The 19,543-nt window shown below is 39.9% G+C and overlaps 1 protein-coding gene across 4 annotated transcripts in view; it reads left to right on the top strand.

Moving 5' to 3' along the window:
• GABRA4 (gamma-aminobutyric acid type A receptor subunit alpha4) overlaps positions 1 to 17,832 on the top strand; it is a 39,341-nt gene extending 21,509 nt beyond the window's left edge. For 2 of the 4 annotated variants that reach the window (XM_057431081.1, XM_057431080.1), the window contains exon 9: positions 16,366 to 17,012. In XM_057431081.1, the coding sequence (XP_057287064.1) occupies positions 16,366 to 16,899 (534 nt within the window). In that variant the 3' untranslated portion in view covers positions 16,900 to 17,012. Of the gene's footprint in view, positions 1 to 14,586; positions 14,848 to 16,365; positions 17,013 to 17,100 lie in introns of those variants that run through there. The other 2 variants (XM_057431079.1, XM_057431082.1) reach the window with 2 other exon arrangements.
• The last annotated feature ends 1,711 nt before the right edge of the window (positions 17,833 to 19,543 follow it).

Below are 19,543 nucleotides of genomic sequence, written 5' to 3'. Positions count from 1 at the left end.
ACAATAGCCTGCCTGTAGCATGTAATCCGTGATCATTGTTTCTTACAAGTTTCATCTCCATAGCTAAATGATAGGGCTTGAAATATTAACCCAGTTTATGTTTAAAAAACAGTCTGTAGTACATTGCCACTATTGTACTAGCAACTCTCTTGTTAGCAATACAATTGCCAGAGCTCAAGGGAAAGTTTTATGTTAAACTTGAAACTTTTCAGAGAGACTTTGACTAGTCTGGTAAATTTGTCAGTATTCCAAAATTCAAAATTTTTACTTAGCCCATGAGGGAAATGTGTGTAAATTGGGAAAAAAGATGATCAGATACCTGGACCATGTTTTTTTTTTTTCTGGTGCATGTCTCACCATTTGCAACCTGCTTTGGATCTTCTAAAATTGGAGGGGGAGAGATCCCTCTCTTACACCTCGTAGTCCTGTACTTTTGCCTGCCTTGAACTGGCATACAGAAGGTTGCACTGGCTTTTCATGGTTGAGGTCCCATCTGTGTAGGTGCCCTGAAAACAAAACATCCAGAGCAGTTGAGGCTGTTAAGGAAACCAAACAAGGTGAAAGTATACTTTTTAAGGGCTTAATTTTGTGGGCTTTGTTTTTGCATTATTTACTGGGTGGTTACATGCACTAGCTTTTTAATTTTATTTATTTTTTACCTCAAGTAACGTGGTTGGATTGTCCTAGAAGGCTTCTGGGATGGAGCAAGTTGGTCTGTGAAACTGGGTTCCCTATAGAACATAGGGATTTTACTATTCGATAGTACTAGAAATTTAGGTATATTAATAGTACATTTTGGTAAAATAAAGATAAATTGCACATAATTGGAAGTCCTTTTTTAACATGTATGTGACTGATTTATGACCATAGAATTAAAGTGGGTTTTCTATACTGAATCAGTTCATATATTACTCACGTTAATTACAATTCTTGGTGGTGTGGTGGTGTTTTCTTTTTGGTAAGAAACACTTTTCCAGTTGTCTGGGATCAAAGGCAACTCTTCTTGTTACGATCAAATGATTTGGGACATATTAATTCATATTGTATATTCACCGCAACCAGTACATCTTTACTGTAGCAAATGTGGATTATATTCTTTTCTAGGTTATTCATTTGTGTAATTGTATTTAATTTTTTGAAGCTTCATGATGGGTGATGGATCAATGTATTGATTACAGTAAGCATTAAAAGAATTTTGGAGACTAGCTAAGTAATCTGAACTTTATTAACTCCAACAAAAAATTGGTTGGGGGTGGCAGGAGCGAGCCTGTAGTGCCTGTATATGCAGGTGTCCCCCTCTATCACTTGATTTGGTTTTAGCCATGGTCTTATGCAACGTCTCTTTACCCTCCTCCTCTCCCTGTCTCACTTCAACTTTCTTCTTGTTGCCTATAACTTTCTGCTACAAACTTAATGTGTCACCGTAAAGAGTGCAGTTCTGCAGTAGACATCCCATGAGTAATGTCCAAGCTTGCTTTAGGTCTGCCTTGAGTTCACAAGGAACTTGGACAGCCTCACTCATCCCTTCTGTCACACACAGTGAGACCATACTGGAGTCTGTCTAAGCCAAGACAGATGACTTACACCATGGTCTCATGTGATTTTGTTGTCTTTGGAACAAGTTAAAATGCTTTCAGGTTAGAAGGAATTTCTTTACATTGAGAGTGTCAGAGCACTGGAACAGGCTGCCCAGGGAGGTTGTGGAGTCTCCCTCTCTGGAGACATTCAACAGCCTTCTGGACACGTTCCTGTGTAACCTGCTGTAGGTGGCCCTGCCTTAGCAGCGCGGTTGGACTAGATGATCTCCAGAGCTCCTTTCCACCCTAGTGATTCTGTGAACCTGTCCCTAATGTTCTGAACTACTTTCTTTAGTAAGAGCAGAAATGTCGTGCAAGTCAGTGTGTGATGGAAATGAATGATTTATAGTTTGTTATTGGACTTCTGTGTCTATTTTTATGCTTCTGCACTATTTCCTTCTCACTGTATTCCTATGAAGTTTATTTTTAAAGATGTCCTGGTTTCATCTGGGATACAGTTAATACCTACCCATTTTTGGAGATGAAGAATGCTACTGAAAGGTAGTCTTCAAAAAACAGGCTCCTAAACACTGTTAACATAAGCTTCAACCTTAGCTGTTTTTAAAAGAGTGTGAAACTTGGAAAAAAACAGTTCAGACTCAGAAGACCCTTTTCAATGGAATAATTTCATTAAACTCAGTCACAAGTAGATTGTAATTCTGAAATTTCTCTTCTATTTTTTGAAGACAGTTAAGTGTTATGTTGTCTTGAGTAAGCCACATAGCATCTAATGGAGGAACTGAAGGGTTAAACTTCACTGCCATGTAGGCGTGCACTCCTCTCCTTAGTAGGATAATATGTGATTGGCATGTACCTGGCAAGTTTACAAGAAACATTTTCATGTGGGCAACACGCATATGTGCTTTTATATGTAGTCAAGATGTATTTTCTGTGGCTTTGTGGTCATATGATGGACAGGACTCAAGTGATATGATGGGGGATGGGAGGAAAGTGGGGATCCTTTGGCAGCTTTTGATGAGCAGATGTCTAGAATAATTTGTCTGGAGCAATTAATCTAGCTCATGCCCAGCTCTCTGCCTCATCTCCTGACTTCCAGAGTAAGGGTTCAGCTGGATAAATAGCTCTTATGGGCTGGGTACAATCCAGAGGCTATAGGCTGGATACTTCTCTTAGTGCATGTGTATGCTGGGTTTTTTTTTGTTTTGTTTTTTTTTGTTTTGTTTTGTTTTTGGTCTTACTCCCCAGAGTTGATTAATGCTGAAACAGCAGCAGACACACTCTTGTTTCTAAGGCTTAGACTGTAAGTGAAAGTGGAAATATTAACCTTTGAACCAAAACTTCTTTTTGACTATGTAGACGTATTCTGTAATGGAGAGGTGCATAAATGTACCAGATCTAGAGCAGTACTGCTTTTTTTTCTTTGCTTCTACCTTGGACTAGTAAAAAAATATCTTCCTCTGTCCCAGCAAATAGAGAAGTGGAGCTAAGCCCTCTTCCCTCATATGTGGAGGGAGTTACCTGAAGAGCAGCTAGATCTTACTGGTGGTACTTGGACCACAAGGTGATGGTTTGCTTGCTGAACTTATATGGATGCATAGCCTACCTCCTCTGTGTGACTTGAGTAGTTCTGCTGTTGGAACAGCATTTCAGTTTTTAAATATAATAATAATTTTTTGCTGCTTCACTGATTCATCACTGCCTTGGGTGTTATGGTTCAGGTTTTTTTAAGGGCAGTGACATTTAAAACTCAGATCCTAATGAAGGGCTTCAGGTTCAAGAAATGCTTATAGAGTTCATGCAGATGTAAGGACAGGACCATACAAAGGGAACCTGCTGTGCCATATGAATAATTTCTTTGACATGAACAATTTTCTGTCACTCTTGTTCTGTTAGTCAGCATTTTTGCTATCAATTATTTACTGTCGTAATATGCTAGCATCATGTTAGGTAGGATGGGAGTGGATGCAGGTCATAAACAACTAGCACATTTCATACCAATGCTATTTGAAAGATGGGAGCTAATAACTACCTAGGGTAAGGTGGCAGTGACTTAGTTTGAATGCTTGGAGACATGAAGATAGAATAAATACAAACTGGTTCTTAAAATATCTTATTAACTATGATGCCCAGGTACAATGTTTTGTGTTGTGTTTTCCTCCCCATCCCCCATTTTTTTTTTTCCCCTTCTGATTGCTTCTTTTTTGTTGTTGTTGGTTTTTTTAACTTAGTTCTCTAGACTCAGGCAGTCCCACCCAACAAATGACACTACTCACAGTGTATAAAGCTAAATATGTGCTCAAACAATACAATTGAGGCATAAATGTGTGGTGTACAATTTACAATGGTTTTCTTAATATTTCACATTGTATGTCTTTCTAAATAGCACAAATTAAAGTGCTATATTAAAAAAATTGGTTTCTTTCCAAGAACCCAATATTGCTCTACCTTTAACATGGCTGAGTTGTGGAATAAATTTACACTGGAAGTAGAATCATTTGCCTACTGCAAAGTGAGCAGAGTAATTACTGGAAGTATGCAACGTAGGATTAGGTTTGGGATTAGATTCTGAGACAACCGTGTTGTAAAATACATTGAATTCCAGAATTCAGTTATAATGAAGGTAAAAAACAGCTGACTGTTGATAAAATGAACAAAAGTGTTGCAGTTCAAAGTTGAGGAATGAGGGGTTTTTTTTCATATTGATATAAGAAAATGGAAATTCTTTCTGTTTTGGGGTGATTCTGTTTGTCTCTTGGGGTGTTGGTTTGTTTGTTGTTTTTTTTTAATATTCATAAAACCCCAGAAGTTTATTTTAACCACCTGATTTATAACTAAACAAAAAATCATGATATTTCCTCCACCCCTTGCTAGCAAGTGTGGTAATTGCTCACTCTTCAATTTTCTATAAGTATTATAATGAACTACCACAATAGTAAGCAAGGGAATATGAGGGATATGCTTGGCTGTTATTCATCTGATGCTCAAATAGCTGACAGTGTTCCCCCTATAGTTGCGGGAAGACTTAATTTAAATTGTACTAGGATAAGGCTTTTGTTTTGGAGACCAAAGTTCAGTAATGTCAATCTTTCAAGTGGTTATTCTACAAAATACTAAACTGTAATGTCTTTAATTCTAAATATATGCTTAAATGCCATCCTGTGCTGTTGTGCTGGTCTACTGGAAAAAAACCTCCACCATGCTCCAAAAAAATGTATTCCTTATAGTTTTGTCCTTAGAATAAACAATACGCGTTCTTGTTATTTTTATACTAATGTCAGTAGCAAGGTTTAAGATAGGGCTATTGATCTAATGATTTTATTTTTATTTTTTTTTTAAGAGGCAAATGTTAAGGACTCATAACATATGTGACAGCATTTCAGAAACAGCACTTCAGAACAAACCTGAATGGTGACAGGGGTAAGATTTTCAGATTGCTCAGCATCCCTGACAATTTTTATTGTCAGGGATTTCATAGTTTTCCCTATGATCATTACTATGAAATGATGCCTTTGAGTACAAGGCTCTTCATATTTTCTGCTTAAACCTTTTTCTGTATTTATATTCAGATTTCAGTTTTGTTTCCCCTCCATACAGAGTTTTCAGTACTAGTGAACCCAATGACATCAAATTGCAATTGAGTTTCACAGCTGTGTGTGAGATTTCTAGCTGATTTCATTTTTACACTGGGAAGATTGGAGTCGGAAGAAATAAGTGTTGAGAGGCTTGGGAAAATCTATGAGGCAATGAGTGTTCAAGGCATTTTCAGCAAACCACTGAAGCAAATTTAACTACAGCTTTAAGGTCACCAAAAATTGAAAGATATAGAAAATAATGAAGGGTTTTGGTCCCTGATCAGCTGTTCTTCTTCCTTTCATAGATGTTAAACAGAGCACCTTGACAGCTGATTACCACATGACCTCTCCTAATAGATTTATTCTCCCAATGTTGCTTTCAGCTCTTTCATTGTTGTCATGATATAAATAAATCTCCAAAAATTGTGCACACCAGTCCTTAGGAACCCTATACAAGTATATGGCTCTTTAGCATCATACAGGTGGATAGGTTTATTTGGCATCTAGTTTTTTAAAAATGGTTCTTCTAATTATGTCTGTTTAATAGCCTTGAATTCACTTGTCTTTCACATGTACTTTTGGGCCTGTCAGAGAATCATAGAATGCTATTTGGTTGGAAGGGGCCTTAAAGATCACCTAGTTCCATCCTTCTAATAGACCACATAGCTCCCCATCCAACCTGGGAACACTTCCAAGGGTGGGGCAGCCACAGCTTCTCTGGACAATCTGTTCCAGTGCCTTAGCACCCTCACAGTAAAGAATTTATTCCTAATATCTAACCTATATCTACCCTCTTTCAGCCTAAAGCCGTTCCCCCTTGTCCTGTCACTACATGCCCTTGTAAAAAGTCCCTCTCCAGATTTCCTGTAGGTCCCCTTTAGGCACTGGAAGCTGCTCTAAGGTCTCCCCAGAGCCTTCTCTTCTCCAGGCTGACCAAGCCCATCTCTCTCAGCCTGTCTTCATGGGAGAGATGCTCCAGCCCTCTGGCATCTTTGTGGCCCTGCTCTGGATTTGCTCCAAGACGTCCAAGTCCTTGATATGTTTGGGGCCCTAGAACTGCACACAGTATTCCAAGTGGAGTCTCATGAGAGCAGAGTAAAGAGGCAGGATCACCTCCTTCGACCTGTTGGTCACGCTCCTTTTGATGCAGCCCAGGATACAGTTGGCTTTCTTGGCTGCGAGAGCTGGCTCATGTTCAGTTTCTCATTGACTGATACCCCCAGGTGCTTCTCCTCAGGGCTACTCTCAATCCATTCTCTGCCCAGCCTGTATCTATGATTGGGATTGCCCCAACTCAGGTATAGGACCTTGCACTTGGCCTTGTTGAACTTCATGAGGTTGGCATTGGCTCAATGTCAAGCATGTCAAGGTCCTTCTAGATGGCATCCCTTCCCTCCAGCATGTCAACAGCACCACACAGCTTGGTGTCTTTGACAGATTTGCTGCAGGTGCACTCAGTCCCACTGTCCATGTCACCAATAAAAATGTTAAATAGTAGAACATATAATGGAGTGCTGCTCTTACCTCCTATTGCATGATTCAGATTGCAATATGAGGAGCACCGATGGTGCACTGGCTCTCATAGTTTCTCTCCCCTCATTTCTTTCTCTCCTAATAATCTGCATTGCTCTTTGCACTGCTAAAGCCGTGAACTAGAATTCACTGTATTTTGTGGCAGGTGGAGCTTTACTTGGTCATATTCCAGGGCTCTGTAAAGCAAAACAAAATCTCTAGTACTGTTGCAGTAGGATTTTGATTGACTGGCTGTACAGTATAATAGTAAACCATGGTAGATTTCTCCTCCAACTTGTGCATTTGCTAGCAGCATGGCAATACGGTGACTCAGTGGGATTTGGGACAAGCAGCATTATTTACGCTGATGAAAACACGCTACTTCCCTGGTAAATGTCATATGGTGTGAATTTGGCAGGCTATCTAATGTCCTCCCAGAAGAACAGACCATTTTCTGCAGAAGGAATGGTAAGGACAAAAACCGCTATGGTAGAGTTTAATAGGAAAATATTACTAGATTACCACACAAACAATTTTCATGTTGCTGCTAAACATAAAGTAATGCCAGACTTTTGGTAGCTTTAAGCCTTCTGATTTTTGCATGAATTTTTGTTTGAATTAGTTGAGATCTCTCAGTTTAAGAAACCTATGCTTTCATACAGCACATCACTGACCTTCCTGTGTACTATCCTGGAAAGCTCTAATCTTAGTCTTGCAAAATTAACGTTGAAGCATACAGATTTTTATTTACTGTTTCCTTTTCATTTCATTAGATTAACACCTCTTTGTTATATGCTTGATTATTCTAGTAAACAATAAAAATTGTTCTGTGCAGTTTTTAAATTACTTTGTGATACCTTACCCTTTTCAGGTTTGGTTGGTTGTGGAGTTTTTTGGTTGGTTGGTTGGTTGGTTGTGTTTTCATTTCTTTCTTTTTTTTTTATTCTTCCCAGGGAGGTTAAGTATCCAAAATGGTGATTAGGCACCTAAAAAGCATGATTACTAGATTTTCCTGGGTAGGCATGTACAGAACAGAATTACTGCTTCCAAAGCGTTTGCCACACATCTTAGGTGGAAAAATACTTACACTGTTTCATCTGAATGGCCAGCATGGCTATTAGATACAGCCTCCCACAAACCTTATGGGGGAGTCTGAGCATGCTTCAGTCCTGACCCTTCTGTCTTGTAGAATTGTATTAGTAACCAGGCTACTAGGTAGTCTGTGGGACGTTAAGCTCCTGTTGAAGCTGCTCTTGTGAAATAATTTATGTGGGGACAGTGAGAAGGAGAGGAGTGGATTTTGGAGCCGGTTTGTCCATGCATGCACTGCAGTGGGAGGGAGAGATTGAAATGGGCAGATTGCAACATCTGTGACAAGGAATGAGGACCACTTGTTGTAGAATATCCAGTAGCCTGGTGGGAAAGTGCGTAAGATGTGGAAGGCCTCTTTTGATACCCCTGTGACAGGGCAGATTTCAGAAGAGGTCTCCTATCACCAAACCAATGTTCCCATCCTGGTCACTGCCAAAGTCTTTTTGTGTCTTTCTAAAGTGTGACTTAGCTATCTAGTTTCAGGAAAAAGCTCAGAGCTGAAAGTGCTGGGTACAATTGGATAGTTCCTTCTGCAAAGGTGTGTAATTTAGGCTGTGATCCTACCTAGGACACGTGTCTCCAGCTTTGACAGCAGCATGCTGAACGTCGAAGCATTAGTTCTCTTTCAGTAAGACTGGTACCAGATGGTGGTGTTGTAACTTGTAAATTCTGCTGTGAATTTATCCTGAGAAAATAGAAGCTACTGCTTTAAATACTGTACCACCTCTGTCCCAGAGAGAGATAGCACTAATGATTATCCTGTGTCAAAAATCTGCTAAGGACCTAGAAAATCTATTGGCTTGCAGCGATGAACTCTCTGTTTAAGTAAACAAATGGTGCAAAAGCAGCCTTTGGACCTCGCACAATGTTGCTGTGAAGGTCTGTTGCAGGATGAGACTGGTGTAGGTCTTCAGAACCATCTATATATCCAATCTCAGGACTGGCGAACTATTTTTCAAAGAGTGCTGAGGAGGATTAGAAGAATGCCTCTGAATTATATTGCGGATACATGGTTCTAGGTCTAATGTGTACCTGTTTATCAGCAGTTGATGATGGCTGAGCTTCCTAGCGGCCAGAAAACTTATGAAGGGGATTTTCAGTGCTGAGTGTTACTGTCTGTTAGCTTAGGCAGTAGGAACCACTTATTTTGAATTACATCCCAACAGGATGTATCCATCATAAAAACTATGAAGCAATTTAAAATTGCAGAGACTGATTTAAAGCTGTTATGTTGAGCACTAACAGGCTATAGAAAGATGCTCTTGAGTGCTACAGGGCTGTACCAACACAAGAATTTCTCACAGCTTGCAGTGTTCGCTGTGCTTACGTTCTTATATTACAGCCCTAAGGATGAAGTTACCTGATGCCTGGTAATTGCTTTTATCATTGCTGCATTCTCCCCAGGACTTGGCATGTGACTTTTAAATAATGCTACTTGTTTGTTTTACACATTCTAGGTTGGCCTTATCATAGGGAATATGCACTGTGGTTGTTACCAGCTCTCTGTTCTGTAACAAGATGACTGACTTTGTAAATTCAGTATTGTATATTGCTGTGCTGATGATCCCCTTCCCATGAATCTCAGCTCAGCTGCTGCACGCTACTTCAGTTCATGCTAAATTTGCAATCTTGACTTCATTGAAGTGCAAAATTGGCTTGCTTGTCAAAAACTGGTAATACATACAAAACAATCCATTTTTTTTTTTTTCTCAAGTCAAGGCTCATATAGGCTTATAGAAAGTTTCAGAATTTCCACATTATGTGAGCAGCTGTTTATAGTGTGCAAACCATGTTAAATATTGAAAAGTTTAGATTGAATCATTGTGCATCACTTTAGTGCAGTAGTAAACAGCCGTGTCTATCAAAGTTGAACTTAAATAGAAAAGCATATGATCTATAAATTGATTTTTGGCAATAGATTAATTGTAGGGGCTTTTCTGTTCTGTACATTCTGCCACAGAAGTTGACTGTCAGACTTGCTTCACAGATCTGCCACAGTATCTGACAATAAGTCATGTAGATTTATCCTGAAGTATGCTAACAGAGTCATTCATTGTATTATTCATGGTCAGTTGCACATGGTCAATTGCAAAAGTGAATCCACTTGTCAAGGGAAGGATATATCATTAATTACTATATTTTACACATGCCTGCAAAGAGTTTGGTTTAGTTATCTGATCTTCATGCCAAATAAAATGAACATTCTGCTCTGGGACTAGCAAAAGGGCATCTTGCATCATGATTTTTTAAGTAAGAATTTGTACTGAATGTATCTTTCCCTATTTCAGTTCTTCTAAAGCTAAAACCCCTGCAAAAATTAACAAAGATCTCTATGCTTTGTAATACAGTAAATATTTCAAAAGCTCTTTTGTATAGGGCATGCTGTATGATGGAATTTATCTGACAGAATTTGAACCTTCTATCCTACGCCCCACTCTGCCTCCATAGTAAAGTGTGCATAGGATGAGAGCTTTCTAAATCTCTTGTACTCACTTTTGAGTTTTGTTTTGTTTTTGTTTTTAGTTATATGGACTAATGAAATGTTAATTTGGACAGAAAGAAGGAAATATTATCAATCTCTTCTGAAAAAGACTGGAGCCTGCATTTCTCTATGTTTGGTCAATTCATTGGCTTCCTTAGTGCAGTCAGCTATCTACCTCTGGCATATTAGTGTCCCTAAATCTTGGTGATAAATGTTTGAAATCCCATGGAGGCTGAAACTTAACTTTCACTGTTGCAAATTTTGGCTGTTAAATAGGAGATCAGTGCTGTACATTCTTGGCATTAATATATCCCAGCCAGCCACAGAGCTTTATCTGATGATGTCCTACAATTAAAGCAAAAAATGTATTTTTAAATTATTATCAGAGCTCTTGAGAACTTTGTCTATGCATGGACATCGCCCAGGATTTTGAAGCTTTTATCCATAGTATTTCTGCCAGTTAAGGTTCAGAGGCTGAAGTCTCCTAACAGAATGAACAGCGAGGTTTCCACTTGAAGGAGGGTAGAGCAAAGAAAAGTACTTGCAGCTTCTGGTTTTGTAGTGGTTGTGAAGTGTGGAGTTGGTTGGACCAAGTCAGAATGATAGATATTTCAAAGAAAGGGTGAGGCGACATTTACGTAAGCAGCAAGTTGTTGTATTTATAGAAAGGCAATCTTTAGCAAATATATTAAGGCTGGCATTGCATGCTGGAATATGCTGCATTTTATGGTAGTTTCCAGGCTCCCATTTTGCATTCCTGAGCTACACCATTCTAAATGTCTCCCAAAAATCTCACTGAAATGCCTCCAGAAAATCAGTTTCTTTCTCAATCTAGAGTGAGAATGTAAAAAACATGGACTCAGTACTTCCTGTGGAGTCCCATCTGGACTAGCACAGCAGCTCTCTGTCGGCTCAGAATAATTGAGTGGTTTCCTGACTTGTACTCAGAAAGGAATCTTTAGTTGGATAATACCTTCATTTCTTGGGTTGCACTATAATTTGACTTCCACTTGATTTTAATGTTTTATTTCTTGATTTTGTGCCTATGGCGGGTTGACGCTGGCTGGATGCCGGGAGCCCACCAAAGCCATTCTATCACTCCCCTCCTCAGTTGGACAGGGGAGAGAAAATATACTGAAAGTCTCATGAGTCAAGATAAGTACAGGGAGAGATCAGTCACCAGTTACCATCATGGGCAAAACAGTGACAACTTGGGGAAATTAATTTATTACCAATCAAATCACAGCAGGGCAGTGAGACAAATAAAAGCAAATCTTAAAACACCTTCCCCCACCCCTCCCTTCTTCCCAGGCTTAACTTTACTCCTGAATTCTCTACCTCCTACCTGCCAGCAGTGCAGGGGGATGGGGAACGAGGGCTGTTCAGTTCATCACACATTATCTTGTCCTCCTCAGGAGGAGGACTCCTTACGTTCTTTCCCTGCTCCAGCATGGGATCCCTCCCACAGGGTGCAGTCCTTCAGGAACAGACTGCTCCAGCATGGGTCCTCTGCGTTGTCACAAGTCCTGCAGCAAACCTGCGCCAGCGTGGGCTTCTCATAAGGTTACAGCTTCCTTTGGGTGTTCCCCTGCTCTGGCATGGGGTCCTGATGGGCTGCAGGTGGTTTTCTGCTCCACCCTGGATCTCCATGGCTGCAGGGGCACAGCCTGACTCACCATGGTCTGCACCACGGGTTGCAGGGGAATCTGCTCCAGCGCCTGGAGCACCTCCTCCCCTCCTTCTGCACTGACCTTGGTGTCTGCAGAGCTGTTCCTCTCACACATTCTCACTCCTCTATTGGACTGAAGTTGCTCTTGTGCAGTAATTTTTCCCCATTTTAAGTCCATTATCCCAGAGATACTACCACTGCCGCTGATGGGCACAGCTTTGGCCAGCAGTGCGTCTGTCTTGTAGCCAGCTGGCATTGGCTCTATTGGACATAGGGGAAGCTTCTAGCAGCTTCTCACAGAAGCCACCCCTGTACCCCCCTGCTACCAAAGCCTTGCCATGCAAACCCAATACAGTGCCTCCAAACTAAAAGCTACTGATGGACAGTAGGTTTGTGTTTCTTGCTGTTGTTTTAAAAAGGCTAAGTAAAATAATTTTGTGAGGCAGCAAGTGCTTTACATATGTATATAATTTTGTTGGTCAGATTGTCATTATCACAATAACCTTTTACTAGGGGTATGCAGCATTGCTGAAATGCTTGTGGAATGTTTTGCTTATTACAATCTGAATGTTATGTTTTGCAATGTACTGTTTAACCTGATGTCTGCTAATATCAATAGAATTTGATTTGTTAAGGCTTGGCCATGGAATCAGACTTGTTTAATATTTTTTGTTAGTGACCTTGGCACTGATCTTCAGATGATGTAGAGTTGTGCAATAGCATTAGTACAGAGAAGGAATAGACTAATGTGGGAAGAAATTAGTTAGCTTTATAACAGAGGAATAGGGGAATATATAGGGATCGTATGAATACAACCACCGACAAAAAATTTTTGCTAGAAACTTTTTCACTGGACAAACCTAAAAAGAGAGACACCTGAAGGCAGAGTGAGCTATTGTCATGATTTAGGCTTGAATAAGGCAAGAGCAAGAAAAGGCTATATGAGGGAAGGTGGTGGGCAATGTGCTGGAGAGGCCATCCTGGCAAGTGAGGATGTATTCTGCTCAGCTTTGACAGAGGACAGAGGTGGGTGCTTACCATTCACAGTGGGAACAATACAGCTGCCGTGTTAAAAAAGGAAGCAGTGAGGCAGGCTGACTGCCTCTTGTTTTGCTGTTGCATGCTGATTCTGCAAAACTTACTGGGGATGGGGGTTTGAATGTGTTCCCCTTAGACAGGGCCTTGTGGAGTGTGTAAGGTATTGAAACTGAATACTGACCCAGGAGATTTTCTATCTCCAATATTAAAGTTGCTCCCAGCACTGTTAGAGTGAGTATTAATGGTAAACAGGGCTACTCTGTATGGAATGTGCTTTTTCCAGTATGTTATATGTTTCAGTATGTTTCAAGGGCAAGGTGCAGTTTAAGAACACAAAACCAAGCTATGACAATTACATTATGCAAGAAAAACAGGTTGCAGTGATGCGTTCTCTGCAGACCACATTAGAAACAGCATTTCTAATTTCCATGTTCTAAGCGCGTGAAAGGTGATTTCAAGAGAATTAAAAAAGTATGTACCCATATTTTTAGGGCATGTTATGCAGTGGTATGTTGTGTTATCTTACAATGTTATCTCTTTGGGCTTTATGTGTACATTGTAATACTTATGAGGAAACTGGGTTTCTCTCTAATCTTAAAGTTCCTGAAATATTGGAAGCTTTGTGTATCAGTGGCAAGAAAGAGAATGCCCTGTAGAGTTTTAGACAGTTATACATTTTGACCATTCGATGTGATATGTATGTGTATATGTGTGTATATATATACAATTTTATTTTAGAATATGCACTGTAGTGGGATATCAGTAGTGGATAAAATGTAGCAACAGGTCTCATTTGGGCACTTAGATGACGGCCAAAGTGGGGGGAAGAGGAAATGTTATGCAAACTTATCAATGGAAAAAATGTTTCCACTAAAGAAATGGAGATGACTGTGATGAGAGAATAAGCATGGCTGTTACTTCTCTGTCTTACCAGTGTCTGTGGTTGATGATGCACTGAGATGGTTGTTGAAAACAGGTCGCAGTACAAGTGAGCAGGAGCATTGAATTGGTGCCTCTGAGAACTGCATTCAAGTTCTCTGTTCTACTCTTGGGACCACTCTTTTATGGATAGGCTTAGAGTGTCTGAAGGTGTGGTACTTTTCTTCAATGGCACTGCCTCTAAGCTACATGTCTAATGTAGGCAGAGACGAGGAGGGAAGTGAGACTTGTTAGTTCCAGTGCAGATCTACTTTGAAACCCCTGGCCCAGCCCAAGGACTTTTGCTCACCAGGCACTGCTTGAGAACTTTATGATGGGAGAATCTAACCTGAACAAAGCCAGTTGAACAAGGAGCTGCACCTAGAAGGCAAAACTCTCCTCCTGTCAATGACTCTAGTGCCAGCTTCTCTGTAGAACAGAACTATTGTTTTGGACAGTGAATGACTTGTACCTGCTTAGGTTTGCAAGCCTTCAAGTAACATGTAATACTCTGCTAGGTGTTACCAAGTGTCTAGTAAATGCACTCCTGTCCTGATTGTGCTTTATAATTTCAATTTAGCAGTTTTGAAACCTAGTGTGGAACAACCCTAGTGTGAAAGTATCCAAATTGCACACCTGTGTGTACTTCTGCACTTCCCGAAGAGTGACTCAGGCTTCTCTTTCAGACAGTACAATTAGTGTTTCTTTCAGGAAATCCAGTTTCCTCTGGCATTTATTCCAGTCCTCTGCTTCTTTGGATTGCAGATGCAGAAAAATAAATAAAGGGATTGACATGCTTCTATGCAGGAAGGAAATCTAAGTGAAACTTAAGAGGGATTCTTTGATCTATCAACCATGAGCTGGCAAATACATCAGCCATGAACTGGCATATAGCTATGACAGCTTCAGATAAATTCAGGCCAGCAGTATTGCCAATGACTGATTTGTACTGCAATTAACAGGATCTGGGACCAGCATTCTGGCCATGGTGGGAGTACTGGAGATGTCAAGTGATTTGATTTTTTTCATTTTTTTTCTCAGCTCCATCTCTCTGTTTCTTTGATCAAAGCAGCTAAGCACAACTGATGCAGCAAACAGACCTGATTGTTACTCTTCTCACTGCTCACTTCTCATGGTGTTAGTACCTTGAGTAACACCTGGGTTGTTCTCCATTACTGCTCTGACACTTAGCTGGAGAGAACTGCTGTTGGATGAAGGAGGGAAATCATTGCCCACTTCCTCTCCCTTTTCTTTGTGCTGTGAGCTTTGGCAGGGTTCTCTGGTAGGGGTGTAAGGAAGTGGAGCCAAAGGCACAGTACTTGTGTTGCAGAGCAGTACTTGGGAACAGTATCATTAGAGAGGTGCAAAACGTGATTTTTTTTTTATGTTTTTTTTTTTGATCTATAATGAGTGGTTATTTGGTTCTCCCTGTATTTAGACTCGTACTGCTGCTACTGTGAATATGTACCTGTCGTGGTTAAAGCTGAAACCTGGACAGTACTCTATCTGCATTATATCTTTGCTTTTGGAAAGCAATGAGTCTTTGCACAAAATATATTCAAGTATTATATTTAAAATATAATATGTTTTATATAATATTTTAGGTGCAGGGCTGAGGGTTCAAAAGAGTGTTCTTCGGGTGCGCTTCCAAAAGGAGATTCAAGAGATGTTAGGCTTCCTCTTAGATACAGAGAAGAACGGCAGAGCCTGAGTCCCACTCTCAGAAGTCAGTAAATATTAAACTCTGCTGGATTTTCCGTCTGTACTTATTTATCTGTCTTTCAGTTTCTCATCCAGCCTAATAAGTACTATTTGGCTTAAGTATATCTTTCAGAAGACATCCAGACTTGCCTGAAGACATCAAGTGATGGAGAATTTACCACTTTTCTTAGTTTAATTAACGGAAAGGAGTAGTTGATGAAAGACTGGTTTATTCACTAGATCAATTACAGCTGGAGAATTTATTGCCTATGTTTGGTGTGAAAAAGCACTGTCTTTATTTCTGAAAGAGCTGCAATGTGGTGACTTGGTTTTATAAATACTTGCATTTTAATAGCATCTACTCTAGAAGACAGGCCGGAGTTCCTTATATATGGTAGTTACTTTTCTGGAGATATAAGCCATAACTAAACCATCATGGTGGTAAGTTGCCTCTAGAATGTTTTTATATATTGAGAAAATAGGTAAACATCAGAGAATTTTGTTCTGAGTGTAAGCCTGGAAATAAAAAAAAAAAAACTGGACTCTAATGCAAGAATCCTTAGCTTCATCATATTGAATTTACATAGGTACCACATCACATGGAATATGATGCATCAGGTATGTTCACCCTGGTATTCCAGCCACAGGTAAAAGGAACTCTTGTTTATCACTTTATATGCTAATAAATCTATTTTCATGAGCACGTGGTATCTTTGTGCTTCAGGATCGAGCTACTGGTTCTATTTGTGAGTATTACTCTGATAGTGCTTGATTATAAAGTTTCCATTGATTCTGTGTGTTTATTTTAAGAATGACTAGTATGTTTTTTTTTTAACTTTGCAGAGTACAGATGCCAACTCAAATGTGAGGAAAAGAACAAATGCCACAGTACAGTCTGAAGCTGATGGTAGGAGCCGAATTGACACAAGGCATAGCTCCATCCAGCCTCCCTCTGTAGCTCAGGGGTCTTCTGACATTACACCCCATTCCCTTTCTGCATCAAGTCCCAACCCTTTCACACGAATCAATGCATCAGAGACATTATCTTCTGCAAGAGCTACCCCTCCAGCTCCTCCTTCTACCCCAATTTTAACTGGATTTGTATCCCAGCATGCCACAGCTGGATCCCCTTCCATTCAGCGCTTGCTTGGATCTAGACTGGAGCAGATTCAGACCACTACACCTAACACGTTAGGAGGATCTGCAAAGCCATCTGCTGTCACACCACCTGCTCCCCCTGCCTCCCATTCTGGCACGAGTAAGATAGACAAATATGCACGCATTTTATTTCCTGTTACCTTTGGAGCATTTAACATGGTCTACTGGGTGGTGTATCTATCCAAGGATACCATGGAAAAATCGGAAAGTCTAATGTAGTTTTGCTGCTATGTAGTAGTTCCTAAATTATACTCACATTTGATGCAGAGTTTCTTCTTTTGAAACTATTAAAAAGAGGTCAATAATTCTTATTTATAAAAGCTGTGTGCTACTTTCCCATTGTAAAGGCTGGAGTTATTGGGGATAATTAGTTGACTCCTACCAGGGTAATGGGTAACAGATTTATCTTCCTCCCTTCAGCTAGCAGTGAACCATCACTCTCTTCAGACTACTCTGGCTACACAGAACTTGCCTTTGGGAGGAACATGCACCTGAAACAAAGGCAGAGGTGCACAGCTGTGCAGTGGAACACATCTTGACTGCTAGGAATACACATGTTGATTATTTCAGATCCCTGAGGCACCCAGCACTGCTGTCTGGACAGAGCATTGCATTCTTGGAGTGCAAGGTCTGTGTCCTGAATATTTAGACAGTGCTTGATAGAAAAAAGACTTTCCCTGCTAGATTAAAATTGGCAGAATGGGGGGAAGAAAATGAACAGTGGAAAAAGAAAAGAGAGTCCAGCCTGGGAGAGTGCAACTCCAGAAAAGTTATGCAAAGGAGTTGTAGAGCTCCGTATATTTTTACTAAGCATTATTTTGCATTGCAACCTGGGAAATTCTCACTCCAAAATAAGAATGAGTGCACGTTGTAAAGTCTGAAATCTGATGTAATTTTCAAAATTGGAGGTTTTGGTTTGGTAAGGTAATCTTAAGTGTTGGTTCTTCTTTGACCTTGTTGACCAGCTTGAGTGGCTTTATTCCTAAATTACATCAGTTGTGGTAGATGAGGACCAGGCCCACAATGTTCAACTTTTTATTTGAATTTTTTGTTCTGCCTTTGGTTGCTTTGGGGTTTAGGATCACACCCCCTCCCCATTTTTCAATCGCATTCCTGATTTCCTTTGAACACATACTCCTCCTCTCACTCCCCCCCACCCTCTGCTTTATATATATTTGTGTCAAGTTAAATTTTCAACACAGTTGATAAAAGTGGCTTCAAAATTGAGCAAAACAAATTTTCCTGTGCTTTGATGAGCGTGGCTATGGCACATCTTTGAGTGAATGAGTGACACCTTTTTGTGAAGGAATGCTGTGACATAAATATGAAAATAAAGGTTTTAGGTGGAGCCTGAGGAATAAAAAAGTTTATGATCCATTTGTTTCTCTTAAACTGTGGCATAGATAAGTTCTTTTCTTAGTGGCTCAAACTGCAATATGCAGGCAGGCAACTTTATTACAGAATTGAATTGTTTAAACCTGATAGAAATCTTAATTAGAAATGTTCTTTTCATGAGAATGGGGGGAAGATACGCTGGGAATAAACCTGAAAATGTTTGTACAGATCCATCTGGCTAGGCAAGTGGTTAGTGTTTCTGTGCAGGTGACATGTAAAAATCAAAGGCCAAATTCTCAGCTGTGATTTGGCTGTGCCTTTAAAGGGTCTGGACTAATCCTTGGCTTCAATTGACTGGAATAGCAGATTGGTGGCCTGTGGTCAAAGTTTTATGTTGGAGACAGATCAGGTAAGTGTTGAGTGATTTTTGTGCTGAGGTAATAATAAAGTGACTGATAGAGGCCATAAGAATCTGGGGCACTTGAGGGCATGTATGAGACTGCCCTAGACTATGTTGGGAGAAGAATCAGAGTAAAAAGACTCTGTAATGGTGAAATTATACTATATTTTTGTGCCTCTTTCTGTCTCTCCAAACCTTTTAGTCAGTTCATGGCTGAGAATATGACATTTAACTTGCACGACCTGAGACACTGCAAGACGTGTCCTACAGCATGTAGTATGGATCCCAGGCTGCTATTTCATGTATAGCATTGGGCTGTCAATGATAGAATGATAGGGATGTGGGAATGTTTTACATGACTTTATTATGATATAGTGGTATAAACTGTTACCTTAGCCTGTTCTTTGCTTAAGTGATGCTCTCAGAAGGCCAGGTATGGTCCTTTCCTTTTTGTGTTTTACATCTAGGAGAAGTCTGTGATTACAACATTCTTCAGAAAACCATTACATGTGCCGTAGCACTGAACTGAAAATGGAGCACCTGCGCAAGGTGTCTAATTGCAGTAGTTTGCATCTTTGGCTGTATCTGTAGTTGCTATAGCTGCTTCTTCCCTGATTTGATCGCATTATTTCAGATTGTCAGAATAGAAGACAGTATACAAGAGATTGTTTATTTTGTTGAGCCAGAAGAAACAAAGCTACTTCTCTGGCAGTTACTGATCATAACTGCACAAATGAGAGAATATTTCTAGTATGAAGAATGATGTCTTGCTGTGTTTCAAAACTAGTGTTTGCACCATAAGTAAATGAAATTACTCTGTTTTCTTCTATGATAAAAACCAAGTGTGCTTTCTCTTAGGAAGAGCTTCAAACAACTCACTAGAAAAAGCTGTCTCATCCTTCCACCCATCCCTGTATAATGATTGTACAATCAGCTTTTTCAGTGTATTGTTCAGTAGGATCAACACTGGTTCAGGGTTCAATGTGCTATTTGTATTCGAGTTCCCATTTCATTTTAAAGACTTATAAAGAAGAAAAGAGGATTAAAAAATAAAGATTTTAAATATTTATATCCTTCTATTTTGGAAGAAATTTTTAATGATACCACACTAAGAAAATCTATTTTTAA

This window comes from Pezoporus wallicus, unplaced genomic scaffold, assembly GCF_028554395.1.
Source record: "Pezoporus wallicus isolate ANWC-B61680 ecotype Strahan unplaced genomic scaffold, APGP_CSIRO_Pwel_v1 contig_7684, whole genome shotgun sequence".
Lineage (NCBI taxonomy): Eukaryota > Metazoa > Chordata > Aves > Psittaciformes > Psittacidae > Pezoporus > Pezoporus wallicus.
The sequence above is the reverse complement of the archived record's forward strand: the minus strand, read 5'-3'. Positions and strand labels throughout refer to the sequence as shown.